Source organism: Chaetura pelagica, unplaced genomic scaffold (genome assembly GCF_000747805.2).
Source record: "Chaetura pelagica isolate M959 unplaced genomic scaffold, ChaPel_1.0 scaffold377, whole genome shotgun sequence".
Lineage (NCBI taxonomy): Eukaryota > Metazoa > Chordata > Aves > Apodiformes > Apodidae > Chaetura > Chaetura pelagica.
Genome location: NW_009953908.1, coordinates 62,333 through 78,432, shown reverse-complemented (window position 1 = coordinate 78,432; position 16,100 = coordinate 62,333). Strand labels below are relative to the sequence as shown.

The 16,100-nt window shown below is 40.7% G+C and overlaps 1 protein-coding gene across 1 annotated transcript in view; it reads right to left on the bottom strand.

The window, feature by feature from the left end:
• Positions 1-13,194, bottom strand: part of RFX8 (RFX family member 8, lacking RFX DNA binding domain) — a gene marked incomplete at its 5' end in the record, with an annotated part of 24,952 nt that extends 11,758 nt beyond the window's left edge. The window contains 10 exon segments of the mRNA XM_010001430.1: positions 1,176-1,326; positions 1,983-2,096; positions 2,607-2,684; positions 2,746-2,766; positions 2,768-2,875; positions 3,902-3,965; positions 5,551-5,613; positions 8,770-8,856; positions 10,405-10,466; positions 13,071-13,194. Coding sequence (XP_009999732.1) covers positions 1,176-1,326; positions 1,983-2,096; positions 2,607-2,684; positions 2,746-2,766; positions 2,768-2,875; positions 3,902-3,965; positions 5,551-5,613; positions 8,770-8,856; positions 10,405-10,466; positions 13,071-13,194 — 872 coding nt within the window.
• Between the last annotated feature and the right edge of the window lie 2,906 nt (positions 13,195-16,100).

Sequence of the window (16,100 nt, the reverse complement as noted above, 5' to 3'; positions counted from 1 at the left end):
TTTTTTTTTTTTTTTTTTTTTTCAGTAAATACTTCTTAATTAAGACTGATACTCTTTCACATATGTTGTTTAAGGTGAACTAAAGCAATGTTAATTCTAAACCTTTTATATTTTGTTTAGAGGGTTTACATTTACACCTTTATGAATCTATAGTTCTGTAGCACTGTTAACAGCAGTTGGTTTCCCTGATTCTATTTTCTCCTGTTTATAATGTGTTGTAATTATTACAAGCATGGTCCAGGAATATACCTTTAAAGAATAAAATGTAAAATAACTGATTCTTAGTTACAGGAAAATTGGAAGTAAAGCAACTTGCAAACTTCCATAAACAGGCAATGTGACATTTTCTGCTTCTCTGAAGTTGGTACAAACCAGAAAGACCAGGACATACATATACACAGGGTTGCAGCTGAATAATTACATAAACTGCCATTCACACACATGTTAAAAACACACTACTAGGTTTGCTCTGCCAAACATTCAAGTGTAAGAAATGCCAGAATTCAGTGACTCAGGTCTTCCTTGAGCACATGAATGCTAAAGCAATCTTTTGTTTACACAAGAGCCCTGCTTTGCCACTGAGGGGCTGGTCTTTGCTCAGTGAACAAGTGAGAGACATAGTATTTTAGTCAGAATTTTCAGCATCATATATAAATATATGTATGTGTGTACCTATATATTTACAAACACACATATACACACACCTTTGTATAGTACAGATTTTTTCAAATCCTTCCCTAATGACGGAGTCAGAGTTTCCTTACGGGACTATGGCTTTAAATTGAATGGTGCCATAGCTATTAATTAATTAATCTGCCTCCAACCACTTCCAAGGTGAAGAGACAAAACAATACATACATTTCAGAGGGCAGACTGCATATTATTCAGTCATCTACACAGCCAAAGTGATTGTGGCAAGAGACAGATCTTTAAAAATATTCAACTATGCTTTTTTTTACCATGAATTTGGAATAATTTTGGCTTAAATCTGTTCTCAAATGTTATCTAAGACTATTTATTTGCAACTGTATCCAAACTAACTCTAGTTCTCACTACTATCAAAGTTACATCAGCTAAAAAAGTTTTAAAAATAATTTCTGTAAGATTCTTGTAACACAATCTTCTCTGCAGTTTAAGTTCAGATTATTTTATTAAAATCTATTACTCAAACATACCTTTATATTTGGCTGTTTGAAGTAATAATGGAAACTCTTTCAAGGCATTAAGTAGCCAAAGTTCAACATTTTTACTGAACAATCTGATTGATTCCATATATTGCACAGGCACCTCCTCCAGGAAATCAGGAAGTAGGATGTTCTCCATTTCCTAGAATACAAGTTAATGGACCTTCACATGACTGGTGTACTACAGATATTTACAGCAGCATGAAAAAAATATTCTATTCATAGTTTAAATGTAAGTATAAAGAAGCTGGGTTTTGTTTTCTTCCAATTAAGCAATAACTAAGCTACATTTATTAGCAGAAAGATAAAGATCCTAAAAAGAAATATAATTTCCTGAGTTAATTGTTTGACACTACTTAATGAAGTCCCTTAAATGAGAAGCAAATTGTTTTGATCAGAAAAATGCATATTTCTATGTGGAATGTCACCAAGAAATGCAGTAGTGTTCCCAAAGGAAAAATAACTCTGATCATTTCGAAAACAGCTATCAGTTGAAATTTCAGTCACATAACCTCATGCCAGAACCACAGCCTGTATTTATTACAGCACACTCCTTTGATATTATGGACTTTGAAAGGAATATGCAGCAGCAGAAGGGAAGTAATCTCAAATTCCACTATCTCCTTTCAAAATCCATACTGTGCTGTCTCAGAAGAAGCCAGAGAACAGACTTGAGCTACCAATGAAAATCCCATAATAGAGCACACATAAAAAGCTGGCACTTCTCCTCAGGTAGAACTAACAAAAAGACACAAACACAGAACAACATAAGTACAACAAGCAAGTGTGTCATGGTACCTTGAATAGCTGCTTATCATAGCTTTTGAACAGCTGGCATACATCTGGTGAGGCCATCACTGCTATTTTTTCAGGCTGCAGAGACCTCCAGAATGCCATGATACAGTCTCCCACCTGGTGCACAAAGTGAATTTTCACTGATTTTACACTCGTGAAACATGAAGCCTGATTCAGTAGAACAAAACACATAAGTACAGAAGCAAAAGAATGACTATGGAGCTGGGCTCTTTGCTTGGCCCCATACTGGCTGGGCTCCAGCATATGGAGAAGCATCCTTGGGGTGACGAGCTGAGGCTCGCAGGCAGCATAGGGAACAGGAGAGAAACAAAGAATTGTGCCATGGATATGCAGATATAATGAAAAATATGTGTCCATGGCCTTGTATTTTGTACTGGGCTCAGACCTGTTGATGTGCCAAGAGTGCTCAGCATATGCTTACAAACTCAGATTCTCGGAGCACGTTGTGTTAATTAAGAATTCCCTAACCATTTGGCTGAATGCTCCTTTTGTCTATAAATGATCACCTACCTTAGATTAAACCATCAAGTAAATAAGCTATACAGAAACAATTTTGTCCTTAAGAGTTGTTTGCTGTTATCAGAATGAGCATTATTAAAGCAAAACCTTGTCAAACTCTTTCCTCCTCACTAAATGTAAAATATCTTGACAGTGGCTGTAGTACTCATTGGCAAGCAGAACAACCTGTGACCAAAAAGAGGGTACAAAAAGATGTTTCAGGCAAAAAGCTAACTTGCTAACATACCAATTCATAAGGGTATTTCTCCCCTTACCTGTTGCTCCAAAAGGTAGAATGTGCTTAATCCAGGCCAAGGGTACTGGTATTGGTCTTGTTCAGTCCTCAGACAAATGAGAGATGGAGAACAGTGCAAATTCTTGCTCCCGATGCATTAGAATTTATTTTGGACAATAAATAATAAAAAAAAGATCACAATTATCTTGTCAGTTCAGTTAAAGGTATTAAGTACTTTACTGAAATTGTATAACATGATTTTTTAGTCAGATGTATTTCTTCAGAGGAATGCTTGTCCTTTTTTTAGAAAGCAGGGGTGGATGAAAGAAACAAGCATGTCTGACTAAATATTTAAAACCTAAATACTACATGAACTTCTTTTCAAAACGGGTGAATATTTTATGCTCTATGTCTCTTCCACATATATTCTCTATAGCACACATGTCACGTTTGTAGCCTTCTAAATAAGGCTGCAGATGGTCAGCTCTGCTGTTGGGGTGACAGCACATTTCTCATCGGCTGTCATTGCCTCCACTTCAGAGCACTCATTACCACACCCGAATGCCCTGTAAAAAGAAGACAGACATCCAGTCTCTCCTTTTCTCCTCACTTTGGTCGGCATAAGTTTTTTGCTCATGTTCTGCTGGCTGACTTCCAACCAGCCTGGTGTCAATCCCTCCCGTGACAGCACGCTGACGGGAGAGCTGCCGCAGGTTAGCTTCACATCTGCCCTTTGTGGTGAGCTGGGGCTGTGCTCTCTTTTCTTACTCATTTCCTAGTATTTAAATACTTATCGTGCCAATAAAGTCTGAGCCCATTGAAAAGACACCGACTGGCTCAGCTGCATGAGGGTCTGTTTCCGTGGGCCTCAGACAAGGAAGGCTGTGCCCCACTACCTCCCCTAATACTCAAATCCTGGGCTGTCAGCCACAATTTCCTCTCTCAGCACAGATAATATTATTTGAGCTGACATTAAGATGACAAAAATATTTGGCTACCAGGTGAAATAGGAGTGGGGGAAGTAAGCATTTAGTGGGATGATACAGACAAAGATTATTTTGAAGAAGATGATGGGTTAACTGTATTTCATCAGAACATATTATATAGCCATTTTAATTAAACACACAGAGAGACATTTTGTTAGAAGTCCAGTGTATCTGAAACTCACTGTTCTTTTTTTTTTCTTGATGCTCATGTGACCAGATGCACTTCCAGAACTGCAGGCATTTCCACTGTGGTAAAGTATACAATAGGAAAATAAAACAAAAAACCAACCAACCAAACAAACAAAACAAACCACAAAACCCCCACAAACAAACAAAAGAAACAAACTTTAAAAAGCTCACTAATTTATTCTGTATTTAGTAAGAAAATGAGCTCAAATTGGATAGAGTACACTGGGTTGGAGCATTGTGTTGGGGAAAAAAACCACAACATTCTCTTTCCTGTAATTCAGCAGCACTGTGATTTTCTAAGAAGTCTGAAGACAAATTTCTTATTTTTAAGATTAAACGGAACTTTTCATTACAAACATGGCAAGGTATTAGCCATTTATCAGTGTGACATGTTCCAACTTCTTGCACCAAAACTGCAGGTTTGTATTTATAGTTACAGTTCATTTGGAATGCTAATGATAATTATAAACATGCAAATAACAAAAGCATAATCATCCTTGTGCTTTAATTTCACAGCAATGACATTTCCTGCACCCTATACCGGTTTAGATGGCATTTTGTTTCTGACTTGCCCACGTTTATTTTGCAAGCCTGCCGTGATGTTCCATATGGTCAGAATTCACCTGGACCATTCAAAGGCTTGACCTCTGGATTTTGGCTGGAAAGCCAGGGATGCAGGCACAAGAGGATGCTGTCTTGCTTAACTATTTCCTACTTCTCTCTCTCAGTGTTTTGCTGAGGCAAATTCTACAGGAGGGGAGGCAATGGTGCTAATAAACGGGACATGCTGTGAGAGTGAAATTCCTCTAGTCAAGCCTCCATCTGCTGCTGACACCTGCTCACTGTCTGTGAAGGCATTTCAGACTCCAGGGTCCTTTTGGACTTCCACTGGTGACTGCCAACACTCAAGCTATCTAATCAGATCTTGGCTGCTGGGTTTCACTGCTGTGATGTGTTATAAAGGAGGGTACCACCAGACATCCAGAAGGAACAGAGGACAAAATGTAACAGCTTATCTGCTTGGGAAGTCAAGCTGCTTGAAAATGCCTCTGCTTGCTTCTTTGCTGTCCACAGGACTGACCCTTGCCACCTGAAGTATCTTTCCCTCTGCCACTACTCTCTGCTGTGAAGGTGGTGCTCCAGTGAAACAATAACCAAACAGGCCACCCAAGACAGGGCACAACAATCATGTTGGGTATGTTTGGCAACACCGTTGACTCTTTCTTCCAGACATTTTTAGAGTTAGTGACTGGACAAAGGGAAGAATGTGTAAGTAGAGATGTTTCATAACACTTCCCTCAAATAGGTCTTTCCTGCAGATTTCTAAAGCCTGTGAAACAAAATTAATGAATATTTTCCAGCTCCTGCTCTCGCTGAGAAGGCAGCCAGCTGTATCTTCTGCTGCTGCTACTATGGCAACACGTATCAGCATCACTCTCCTCCAGTGGGCTGGCTCTGGATACAGACTGGTTCCCTGCTCCCCCCCACGCAGGGATGATGAGGGAGGTGTGAGAACGAGTGCTGCCTGGGTCCTCCCGTGCCCCAACAGCCAACTGGGAGCCCAGTGATGCTTAAGTACAAGTACCTACAGAAAGCTAACATGTCTGTGCTCCCGCTGTTAGCAAAGGTAGTTGGGACTCACCTGGTGCCTGCAGAGGTGCTTGGCTGGCAGGCAGAGCTGCTGGCTTTCCCTGGAGAACGGTGCCTGGGAAGAGACAGGACATACAAAATGAGAGGTGGGAGGAAGAAGGGGAAAACGTGTGACAGCAAAATCACAAGGAGTCTCACCATGTCTCATGCAGAGTTTAAATGGTGCTGTGGGGTGGGAACTAGAGCTAAAAAGGGAAGTACAATGGTGGGGATGATGAAAAGACTAACAGAGGAGGTGAACGGGAAGGACAAAGGAAAAATGAAAGGGGGGAGGGTGGTGAATGTGCCTTGACTGTCAGATTACACTGAGATTAGAAAAGCTAATTTGATAGAAGTGCATCAGATTTTTTAATTAGAAAATCGTGGATTTGCTTCACTAGAGTCAGAAGTCCAAACCTTCCCTATTACTAGAATCATCAAGTAACTCCTAGAAAGCCAGAATTGCTGGTGTTCTTTAACACTGCCATTCTCAAAACCTCCTTGACCTACCAGAGCAAATACCATTTTATGGAGAGCTAATGCTCAAAGCTCCCATTCCTAGAGGGCACCCCTATTGTAATGCATATTCCCTTAAATCTCACTAATACATTTGGAGATCTCATTGGGTACAATTGTGGCTATTTACACTGCTTTCATCATGTCAGCAGCAGAGCTATGGTACATGTATCTTAAAAAAATCCAAGACTTCTAAACAAACTAATTTACAGGTGCTGTGTAAGAGAATCCTCATCACTCCTCAAGTGAACACCTTCCAGCCCAGCCAGCTGACACATCTGAGGCCCCACTGACTATTAAAAGGCAAATTCTGTCTTTGTAGTCAAAAGCAAACCATTATAATCATCCTGCCATTTCTACGACAACAACAAGCAAAACTCCCAACATGTCAGACCCTGCATGGACCCAGTTCCCCTCTACCAGCACCATGTTACTTGCTGACTATCTCAATATGGTCAAGAAATACTCTTTCCAGTAATTAGAGACAGTGGATCATAGTTTTGAAAGCATCCCTTTATTCACCAACCCGCAGGTTGGATGGATGCTGTGGTCTCTCCCAGTGGGTTCCCTGCTCCATCCTCCCCCTAGGTACATGTAACAGAAAAAACAATCTGCATGTTGGACTCTCTTCAGGCATGAGAGAGAGCAATAGTTAGTGCAGGTAGAAAAGTCTTCAAGTTTTCATTACTCTTTTTCTAAATTTCAAACTAGAATTTGCTGATTTTATCAACTTCATTGGATCGTGCAAAATTAATTCTCATTTCAAAAAACGCTAAACTCTACCAAGAGAACAGTAAAGATGAGGTTTTTCCTTGGTGTGTTCTTATTTATTTGCAAAGAATGTACAAAACTCAATACAGATGGAAACAAACTCACTTATTTGGTTGAAGTTGTTGATTATTTTGTATGTGGTTTATTTATTTTAATTTTTTTTAAATTGTAATTGTGCCATTCATGCAACTCTGGCTGTGTTCTGTGCTTTTCATCTGCTTTCTCTCCTTTTTTTTCCTGCTGTCTTTTAACAGATACAGGAAGTAACTGTGACACCTGGCTGCCCAGGTGTTGTGGGTGTGCATGTTGGCTCGTGACTGGGATGTGTGGCTGCATTTAGAGTGAAATCTGCTCTAATTTCATCTGTCTGGCTTCACACATCAGCTTACTGGCTTCTTATAACTGTCTTCAGTGAAGGAAGTGTCAGACAAGATAATTTTGCAGTTGAGAGACTTGTCTATTGCAACTAGAAAGATGATCCTGGTCTGAATACTTTTTTTTTTTAACTTTTTTTTTTTTTTCTTTCCCCCAAATCTGCAAAGTTATCCCAAGAAACTACATCAAGCTCACTAGATGGCTAGTTATGTTGGCCTTCTTTTCCATGGTTGGACTACATGAAATACAGAGGTGTCTGGGTGGACGCCTCTGGCAGCTGGTGGAGAAGGAGAGGGAGGCCTGCAGCCAATGCAGCAGCTTCCCTACATTCCAGCATGGACTATAGTGTGTTCCCCAGCCAGGCAGGGAACATGGCTCATTTCTGTGAGAGGGGTCAAGGACACAAGCTATGCTGACATACAAGGAGACAAGTTATACTGGCATATGTGATGTTTCTGGCTCCCTGTAGTGTTTAAAGACTGAGCTTCTGCACCTGGCCTGGACCTAGCCAGCATCGCTTCTTTGGTTCCTCCTGCTTTTTGTAAGGTTTCTACACTGGAAGGAAAAAGAACAACAGTTCAATTAATTCTGTTCTCTGCCTCATCTCTTCTATAACCAGAACTAGCAGCTCTCCTATTATGCCTAGGGAGGCTGCTTCTTTCAAGTAATGCTGCAGGAAAACACCTTTCTTTCCCTGGAAGAAGGCAAACCAGCAGAGACTCAGACAGAGACCTGCAATGTTCCTTGAACAGTGGTCAAGACCTTTCCTCATTACGGATATCAAACCTTAGGCCTGTTCTGGTTATACTGGGTACACCAGTAGTAAGGGATATCACTTCAGTAAGGATCTTAAGGGAAGTGAACCTCCAGTTGCCTATTAATAATTTGTTTGGTCTCATAACAAACAATTGCCACCTGCTCATCTGCAGAACTTGATCCTCTGCCCTGTCCCATTGTTTGACATTGTCACTCTTCTGCAACACTACTCTGCTGTAAAACCCATCGTGGAAGGCAACAGACCTATGGGTATAATTTTTCAGTTCTCTTGCGGAGCATCCATTCAATTAGGTAACAACTATGTAAAATACCACAGACAGTGAAGCAGCTTTCATCATCACCAGGATACCTGGACATTTAATAGGCTGACTTGTATCCCTCTGACATTCATGCTACAGAAAAATGCTATATCTGCATGTTAGGGAATGGAAACTAAAATACAGAATTTATCTGTGTACACATTGAAGTCATGTACAAGCCTGTCAATATGCTTATTTGAGCTCCCATTTAGAGTCTCAATATATTAAGCTCCTCTTTGAGGTCTAGCAAAAATTCCTCCTCTTAAGATCTACGTGGTTAAAATGTACAATTTAAGGAAGTCTGATCAGGCAGGACACATTTTCAAAATGGAGCTTTGCTATTAGGGCACAGCACTTTTATAGTGTGTATAATAATAGGAAAAAAAATAATACTGATGTCAGTGTTCAACAGATAATTTACAAACTTTTATAGAAAGGCAATATATATAGTCTGTCATGTAACACTTCATGATTAAAACATTTAAAAAACAAACCTGTGATAATCTTTTTCGGACAGAAGAGAGCAATAACGTGCATAAAAGGAAGAGCTACTCTTGATAGATATTCCAACATGATGATAGCTAGAAAACAATAAAAAACTATAAACTGACAAGCATATGATTTTCAGTAATCAGCAAATAATTGATTTTCCTCTTGGAAAACAGGTGATCAACCTATTTAAACCAGAAAACACCAACAAAAAAAAAACACCTTCCTTTGTTTCTTTGAACTCTGTTTAAAATCTATTTTCTCCAACAGAAGATAATTGCAAACACTCTTTTTAACAGTTTTTTCCTTTTTTGTTTGTTGTTTTGTTGTGTTGTTTGTTGGGGTTTTTTTGTTCACGATAATTTCTTCTGAAAAAAATCTTAAGCCAGCAAACATGATGCAAGAGATTTGTACTTGACAGCTAGAGAAATCAGGAACCAGAGTCCCAGTTGACAGAGGTCCCTGTATGCTCTTGCAAGCTGAAAGATTTCATGCAATTGTTCTGCAGCCATTTACAGTAGTGTAGGGACTGGATGGCTCATCAGTGGTCATGGCAAGCTAAAATCCAAGAAACCTGCCAGACCCTCTCTAAGGTTTATCCTGACCTTGGTGGGCAGGAGAGTCACCATCTCTGCTGCTCAGGTGCTACCAGCTGGCTCTTTCCAGGCTGGGTCACTGGAAAGCCAGAGGAGAAATGCAGCGATTTCAGGCCAAGAGCAGCCAGCAGAAGGTAACTGTCTGCTGATGGGAAGAGAAAGTATGGAGACTGGGAGCTATCACACACCCTCCCACATCCTGCCAGCTATGACAAGAAGCCTGGGATTCTCTGTGGTGAGGCATTCCCAAAATAAAGGATCTTGCTGGATCAAGCTGATAACAAGTCCAGACCAGTGGAGAAAAATTGCAAATCAAGTAAAGGCATGTCATTCTCAAAGGCAGGACTTGATAGCTACTTAAAATGCTTGCCAAATTACAGTGTCTCAATGCCCTTAAAACATCCCTTTCTCCAGTCTGGGTGCTCAGGGTGTGATTGTAAGTTTGGACATTGAATCAATGAAAGAGTATCAAAATCTCTGTGCTCCAGAAGAAGAGAAGGAAGGGAAAAGAAAGGACATGCAGGAGGAGGTTCTGAGGTGGTCTGGTTTAAACGTTCTTAAACTGTTCACAACATTTGCATTGACCATCAGTACATGCTGGGTCACTCCACAGATACGTGCAAGGCTGAAAAGCACAACACAGACATGAATCACGGCTGCCACCCCCACGCACCCCAGAGTCAGGCTTTCCTGACCTGGTGTCTCAAGAGCTCTGAGTAAGTTGTGATGTCTGGCAGATGCCTCATGCAAGCCATGATGTAAAAAGCCATTACAGCTCAAAGCACTAATTTCTAAAAAATCAGTCTGATCTGGAATTCATGTCCTACTAAAGCAGCTCTAATGTGGTGATTTTCATGGAATTAACTCTATTTTAATGTACTCAGTGTCATCATGAATCAGTCAGGGTCTTGCGATGCATTGCAGACTTGCAACCAACAATTCATTTGCTGTGTTACGGTGCTCGAGCTGAAAACTCAGCCATTTAAAAATTTTCTTAGAGCAGTTGTAAATAACATTTTTAAAGAAAGGTAGAAAAATCGATACCTGGCATTCCCTCTTGTGCCCAGTCTTCTTGTCCTCAGATCCGGAAAAACTAACCGAATAAGCTAAAAAAAACCAAATGGAAAATCAGAGATACTTAGTAAATTAATTCTATAATACAAAAATATATCTACTACATTGTTTTCTCCTTAATCACTTCTTTTGCTTTCCATCATTTGCAGGCTAATACCTGTTCTTACATGCCTCTCCAAATGGTAACTGTTGAACTGAACTCAATCAGGCTCTTGCAGATCAAAATCTAAGTAATTTAAGGGATTACCTCCCTAAGGTAGGAAATTTTAGACTAGTCGTTTTTACCTTGCACAGAAGCACAGTTGGTGCACACACCAGGAGACCACCCACAGCCAGGGGGGGTCTATCAGCTAGAGAACTCAAAGGTGCTGAGACTCTCCAGTACTCTGCCAGACCTGCAAGCCTTACTCATTCAAGTAAGACTTGCTCACACAAGGGATTTTGCCCACCCACTCACTCTTACAAGGGGGACTTGCAGGATAGGGCCTGACTTGTCTGTTTTAAAAGGACCTGAATCATCAAGCTGCAAAGCAACCTTTTGACCACCGCAGTGGTAAAGGTGAACTGAGGTCACGCCACATCTGTCAAGGTTAGGCCCTACAGAGAAATAAGATACTGTTGGAGTGATAATCCACTTCACTATGATTATTCTGCATGAGCTGTCTGTGATGACACAGACTAACCCAGGACAGCTGGAGCTAAGATTCCCCATGTAACAAGAGCAGAGGACTGAGTACCCAACACTAGTGAGGAGCAAGGGGAGCCTCCACTTTGCAGTTCAAACCTTGGACTCTCTGCCAAGTGCACTTTGCTGCTCCAAAGGCCTCCTAAAGGACAAATTTCCCCTAACTCACTCTAAAACCTACAGTTTTAACAGTGTTGGAGTGATCCTGTTCTTCACATGTTTCTGTTTAGATCCACCCCAGCTGCTCCCTTTCTCCAGCTGGTATCTTAGCATAAACCCTTTTTAACAGGACAGCCTATGAAACTGAGGCTTCTGTGGCATGAGACACATACTTCTTCCCACTACCCCTTATACAGAGAGAGTGGTGTATTTGGGCAGAAGGATAGGGAAGACTAGCAATGTCTTAAATCATCACAGTTTGGTCCACATGGGGCTTGACTGCAGAAGTCCTTACAGTCTGCATGCATGTAATGCTGTCAGGTTTCTACAGCTAGATGAATTATTAATAGCTCAGCCCTTTAGCTAGGCCGTGGTAACTGATTACATGTGCACCTTCAGTTTCAACCAACATTGCCACAGTTCCTGCCCCCCTCAGGCTCTGGGTGTGTGATCCCACCTCCTGCTGCAGAAGGACAGACCATTTCAAGCCACTGGGGAGCTGCTCACTCAGGACGTGTGAATTTGCACTGCAATGGAGTGGGTCAGGTAAGGCTGTGAGGAAACAGTTGCAAGCACCAACCCATAGCAGCTATGGCTCATCAGGAAAGCTCTGCTGCGTGACCAGACTCATCTGCATCCGTACCATTCCCAACTTAAAAGTAAAATGCATTAACTTGAACCACAAGAAGGCGTAGCTTACAGGTGGTAACTCAGTCGTGTTGAAAGCATACAGACAGCATGGGATTAACCCCACCTATGTGGCTACAAGGTAGAGATGTCTAAGCTAGTTGCTGCAGACTCTGTGGCCAATGGAGACCAAGAGGCAGTTCTGAGGCACATTTCATATGAGCTGCTCATTTAGGGTGAGAGAAGTAAGTAGAGAGGAATTATATGTAACTACTTGTTTCTCTCCATTGGCTACCAAGAAATTTTAAGGTGACTAGCTTCATGGCAGACATCTACACTGAGCCAGGTAAATTCTACCCATGGGTTGGGCTGATGATCCATTGGGCTATGGTAATAAATCACACTGGAATTGTGATACAACTTTTACTTAAATAATTTTGGTTTTGTTTTAAAACAGCGCATAGTAGCTCTTACCACGGGCACTAATAGAATAATACAAGCAGTAAAAACAGGAAATTCTGAACAACAGGTCTTGTGCAACAAATAATCACAAGGCATTCTATCTATTATTTGCTAAATAAATTTGAAAGCTATGAGTGTTTCTTGAGTTGGGATTTCTGAGTGGTAAATGCTCTGTAGATCCCATCAACCTCCATGTATTAAAAGAGTGGACTTTTTAAAGGAGATTGGGTTCTACATCTGCACTTGCTTTGCTTGGATGATTCTATACCAACTTTTTTAGGGTGTGTTTGGAACAAAATCTCCCCAGCCATTCTTAAAAAAGGAAGTATAAAATTATGTAACAACCAAAAGGGTTTTTCAAGGACAGAAGAATCAGCTCCTCAGGCTAAGTTTATTAACCTTGAGCTGTTTACCCTGATAAAGCTTTCTAAAATGCATTGGCAAAAGTAATCTCTCCTAGTGTAACATACACCAGTTCCCTGAAGAAAATAAGCTCCACCACAAGGAGTATAACTAAGTCCACATGAGGGCTTACCAGAAAAATATTACAAAAGACACAAGCATAATACAGTACATATTTTCCCCTGGCATTGATACATTCTTCTCTGTTATTTAATCTCTTTTGATACTCAGTGTGCTTATTTGATCAACAGATTTTCTCTTTAGGTATCTCTGTTTCTTGTCCAGCCTATCTACTCTGTACCTTTCCAAAGGAGGATGAATTCACTTGACACTTGGAATTTGGACTGCAGCTTTCCATGTACAATTCATATAGTAGCCAACGGGGTACAGTGGATCCTTCACACCAATAGAAATTATCAGCTAACCTTTAAAAGAAAAGCATCAGTTGGTTTATGTCAGAATTAGAAGAAAGAACTTTTAGTTTGTAATTTTAATAGCTCATCAGGTTTACAGTGAAGTCTGTAAAAGTTAGTCTGATTTTATGGAAGCATAGAATCAAAAAGAAAGGTAGTACTTTTGTGTTAATCTGTATTCTGGGGGAAAACCCCACATTTAAATATATAGACATTATTTTTTCTGTGTTTGTTTTTAACATTTAAATTTCTGCTTTCATTGTTTTAAAGCGTGATACAGGTTACATGAGACTGTTCTAAGAAATTAACTACATCTCGTATTTTTAAATACAAAATTACAACTTAGTAAAATCATTACAGCATTAACACCAATACAGAAAGTATTAGCATCTTTCATATGGTATTGTTATATCAAAGGATGTACTTTGATCTTCTAATTAGAAAGGTCTCCACTATACCAAAGATAATAGTAAGAACATTTTTCCAGCCTCTTGCAGTACAAATAGAGGAGCAAAGTTGGAGCAAAGAAGCAGAAAGATTAATTTTCAGAGAATGACATGCTGATCATATGACAGTGTTTTCTTACTCTGACTCTGCTTCCGTTACACCAAATGATTTATGCATATTTAATTAATTAATCAGCTGAATGCTAGTGCAGCACAGTGCCAGTTACTCACTGTGTAATTGAGTATGTTGGAAATTGAGTTTGTTTGGAAAGCAGACTTCTCGTAATCACCAGGTTAGATAAGCCAGTTGGATTTCAAATCAGCATCCTCTCTTTTAGGAGGAGTCTGATTTCAGAAGATCCAGTGTTTATCTTTCTGTATTGGCAGTAGATAGTGGATAAGATCTTCAGCAAACCTCCTTGCTAGAACCAACTGAGCAAGATGATTGCTGCACAGCCTGATGATGTCTACCTCTCATTTTATTCATGCCCTCTCCCCTTTCTCCAGGGAAGAAGGCTGGCTGCCTCCCCCAGCTACCCATCTCCCTAACAAAAGGCCCCAAAATACCTTGCTTTTGCCTCCTCAGAGCCCATCTTCTCCCTCGCCAACCCAAGAGGCTGACACTGCCAAGCACTGGGGCTGAGCTGTGCTGGGCTCCCTGCCAGCCCCTCACCACCTCCAGCCCCACAACCCCACAGCAAAGGCTTCACAGCTAGACAGGAGCAGAAACCTGCACCGAAAATAGGGGATCTGCTCTGCTAACTGGGTATTTCCCGTCATGGGGCTGAAAGGCAAATGAAGTTTATTCTAGATAAGAGTCCTGGCTGAGCTCTGCCTCCCAGAAGGCAGAAATGCTTGCTTCTTCTAGAGCAACCATCTCAAACCCCTTTGTTATTGAGCAGTCCCAGAGGAGATTAAACCTAAATCCAAATTCATCCTTAATATAACAGCACAAGAGTCACTGGAAATGCTTCAGTAGCTGTTTTCTGCCAATAGTTTTGCCTCCACATTTAACTATTTAGTGACAAAATATTTTGGAATTTCATTTCATGAATTTAGCATCTATTAAACTGCCAGACTTTTTCAAATAACAAGTCAAACACATTCTTAGTGCTGACACATAATACAAAAATCCTGTCTGTCAGGGAAAAAATATCCACACAAAGAAGAGCACAGTGTTCATCTTCTTGCCTATTAGCCCCAAGGTTCTCAAAATCTGAATGCTTATGGCATGCATCAACAAAGAACTGCCAATAAAGACAACAAAATAGAAAGAATAGTAAGGGAGACAGATGGAGGTTAAAGAAAAAGCACATGGGGAAGACCTCCATTTATCTGCTACTTTCAATCCACACTTTCTGTGGTGTTTGTTAATTGGTCAGGTCTAGGACCTCACACGAACTCCAGATTTTGGCGTTTGCCACCAGTTCTATGCAAACCCTTGACAGTCAGAGCATTACACAGGTTTGCAAGCCTGCTGTTTAACTATTTCTGAACAAAGATCTGGTTTGCACCAACCATAAAATGAAGCTGAATATTTAAAAAAATTCAAAACATGAGAAGGTGATTCAGCTGTTTGTTGTGATGAAAAAAATAATCTGTTCATCTGTAGGGCCACACAGATAATCAGAGGGCTGGGGCACCTCTCTTAAGAAGACAGGTTGAAAAAGTTGGGGCTGTTCAGCTTGGATAAGAGAAGGCTTCAGGGAGACCTTACAGCTGCCTTTCAGTCCCTGAAGGGGCTACAGGAAAGCTGGGGAGGGACTTTTTACAAGGGCTTGTAGTGAGAGGACAAGGGGTGATGGTTTTAAGCTGAAAGAAGGCAGATTTAGATTAAACATTAGAAAGAAATTCTTTTTTGTGAGGGTGGTGAGACACTGGAAGAGGTTGCCCAGTGCAGCTGTGGCTGCCCCATCCCTGGAAGTGTTCAAAGCCAAGTTGGTTGAAGCTTTGAGCACCCTGGTCTAGTGGGAGGTGTCCCTGCCCATGGCAGGGGGTTGGGACCAGAAGATCCTAAGGTCTGTTCCAACCCAAACAATTCTATAATTTTATGATTTCAAGGACTATTTGGTTCGGTTTTATGCAGTGTCTTAAACTTGTTGGATGATCTTGGATATATCTCTTCTGTCAGTCCTTTTGAAGTGAGAGTAGTGGTATCTGTATCACAGCAGAAGCACAGACTCTGTTACTGCTCAGGTATTACTGAGAGGGGAAATAAAACCATCTAATATTGCTTGCTGTCAAGTTAGAACTTTGCTTCTGTGTGTTGCTACTGCTTCACACAAAGCTTCAACATGGTTTACCAGCTGGATTCCCTTGTGCTTGAGGAAAAAAGGAAAGTAACCCTGGTTTCTCTTTGGCTGTGATGCAGCAGATGATGGTGACAAACTTACTCCACCACAGAAATTATCTCACTGAGGAGTTCAACCATTACCCACACCTCAAGGAAACACAACCTCGGAGAACACCAGC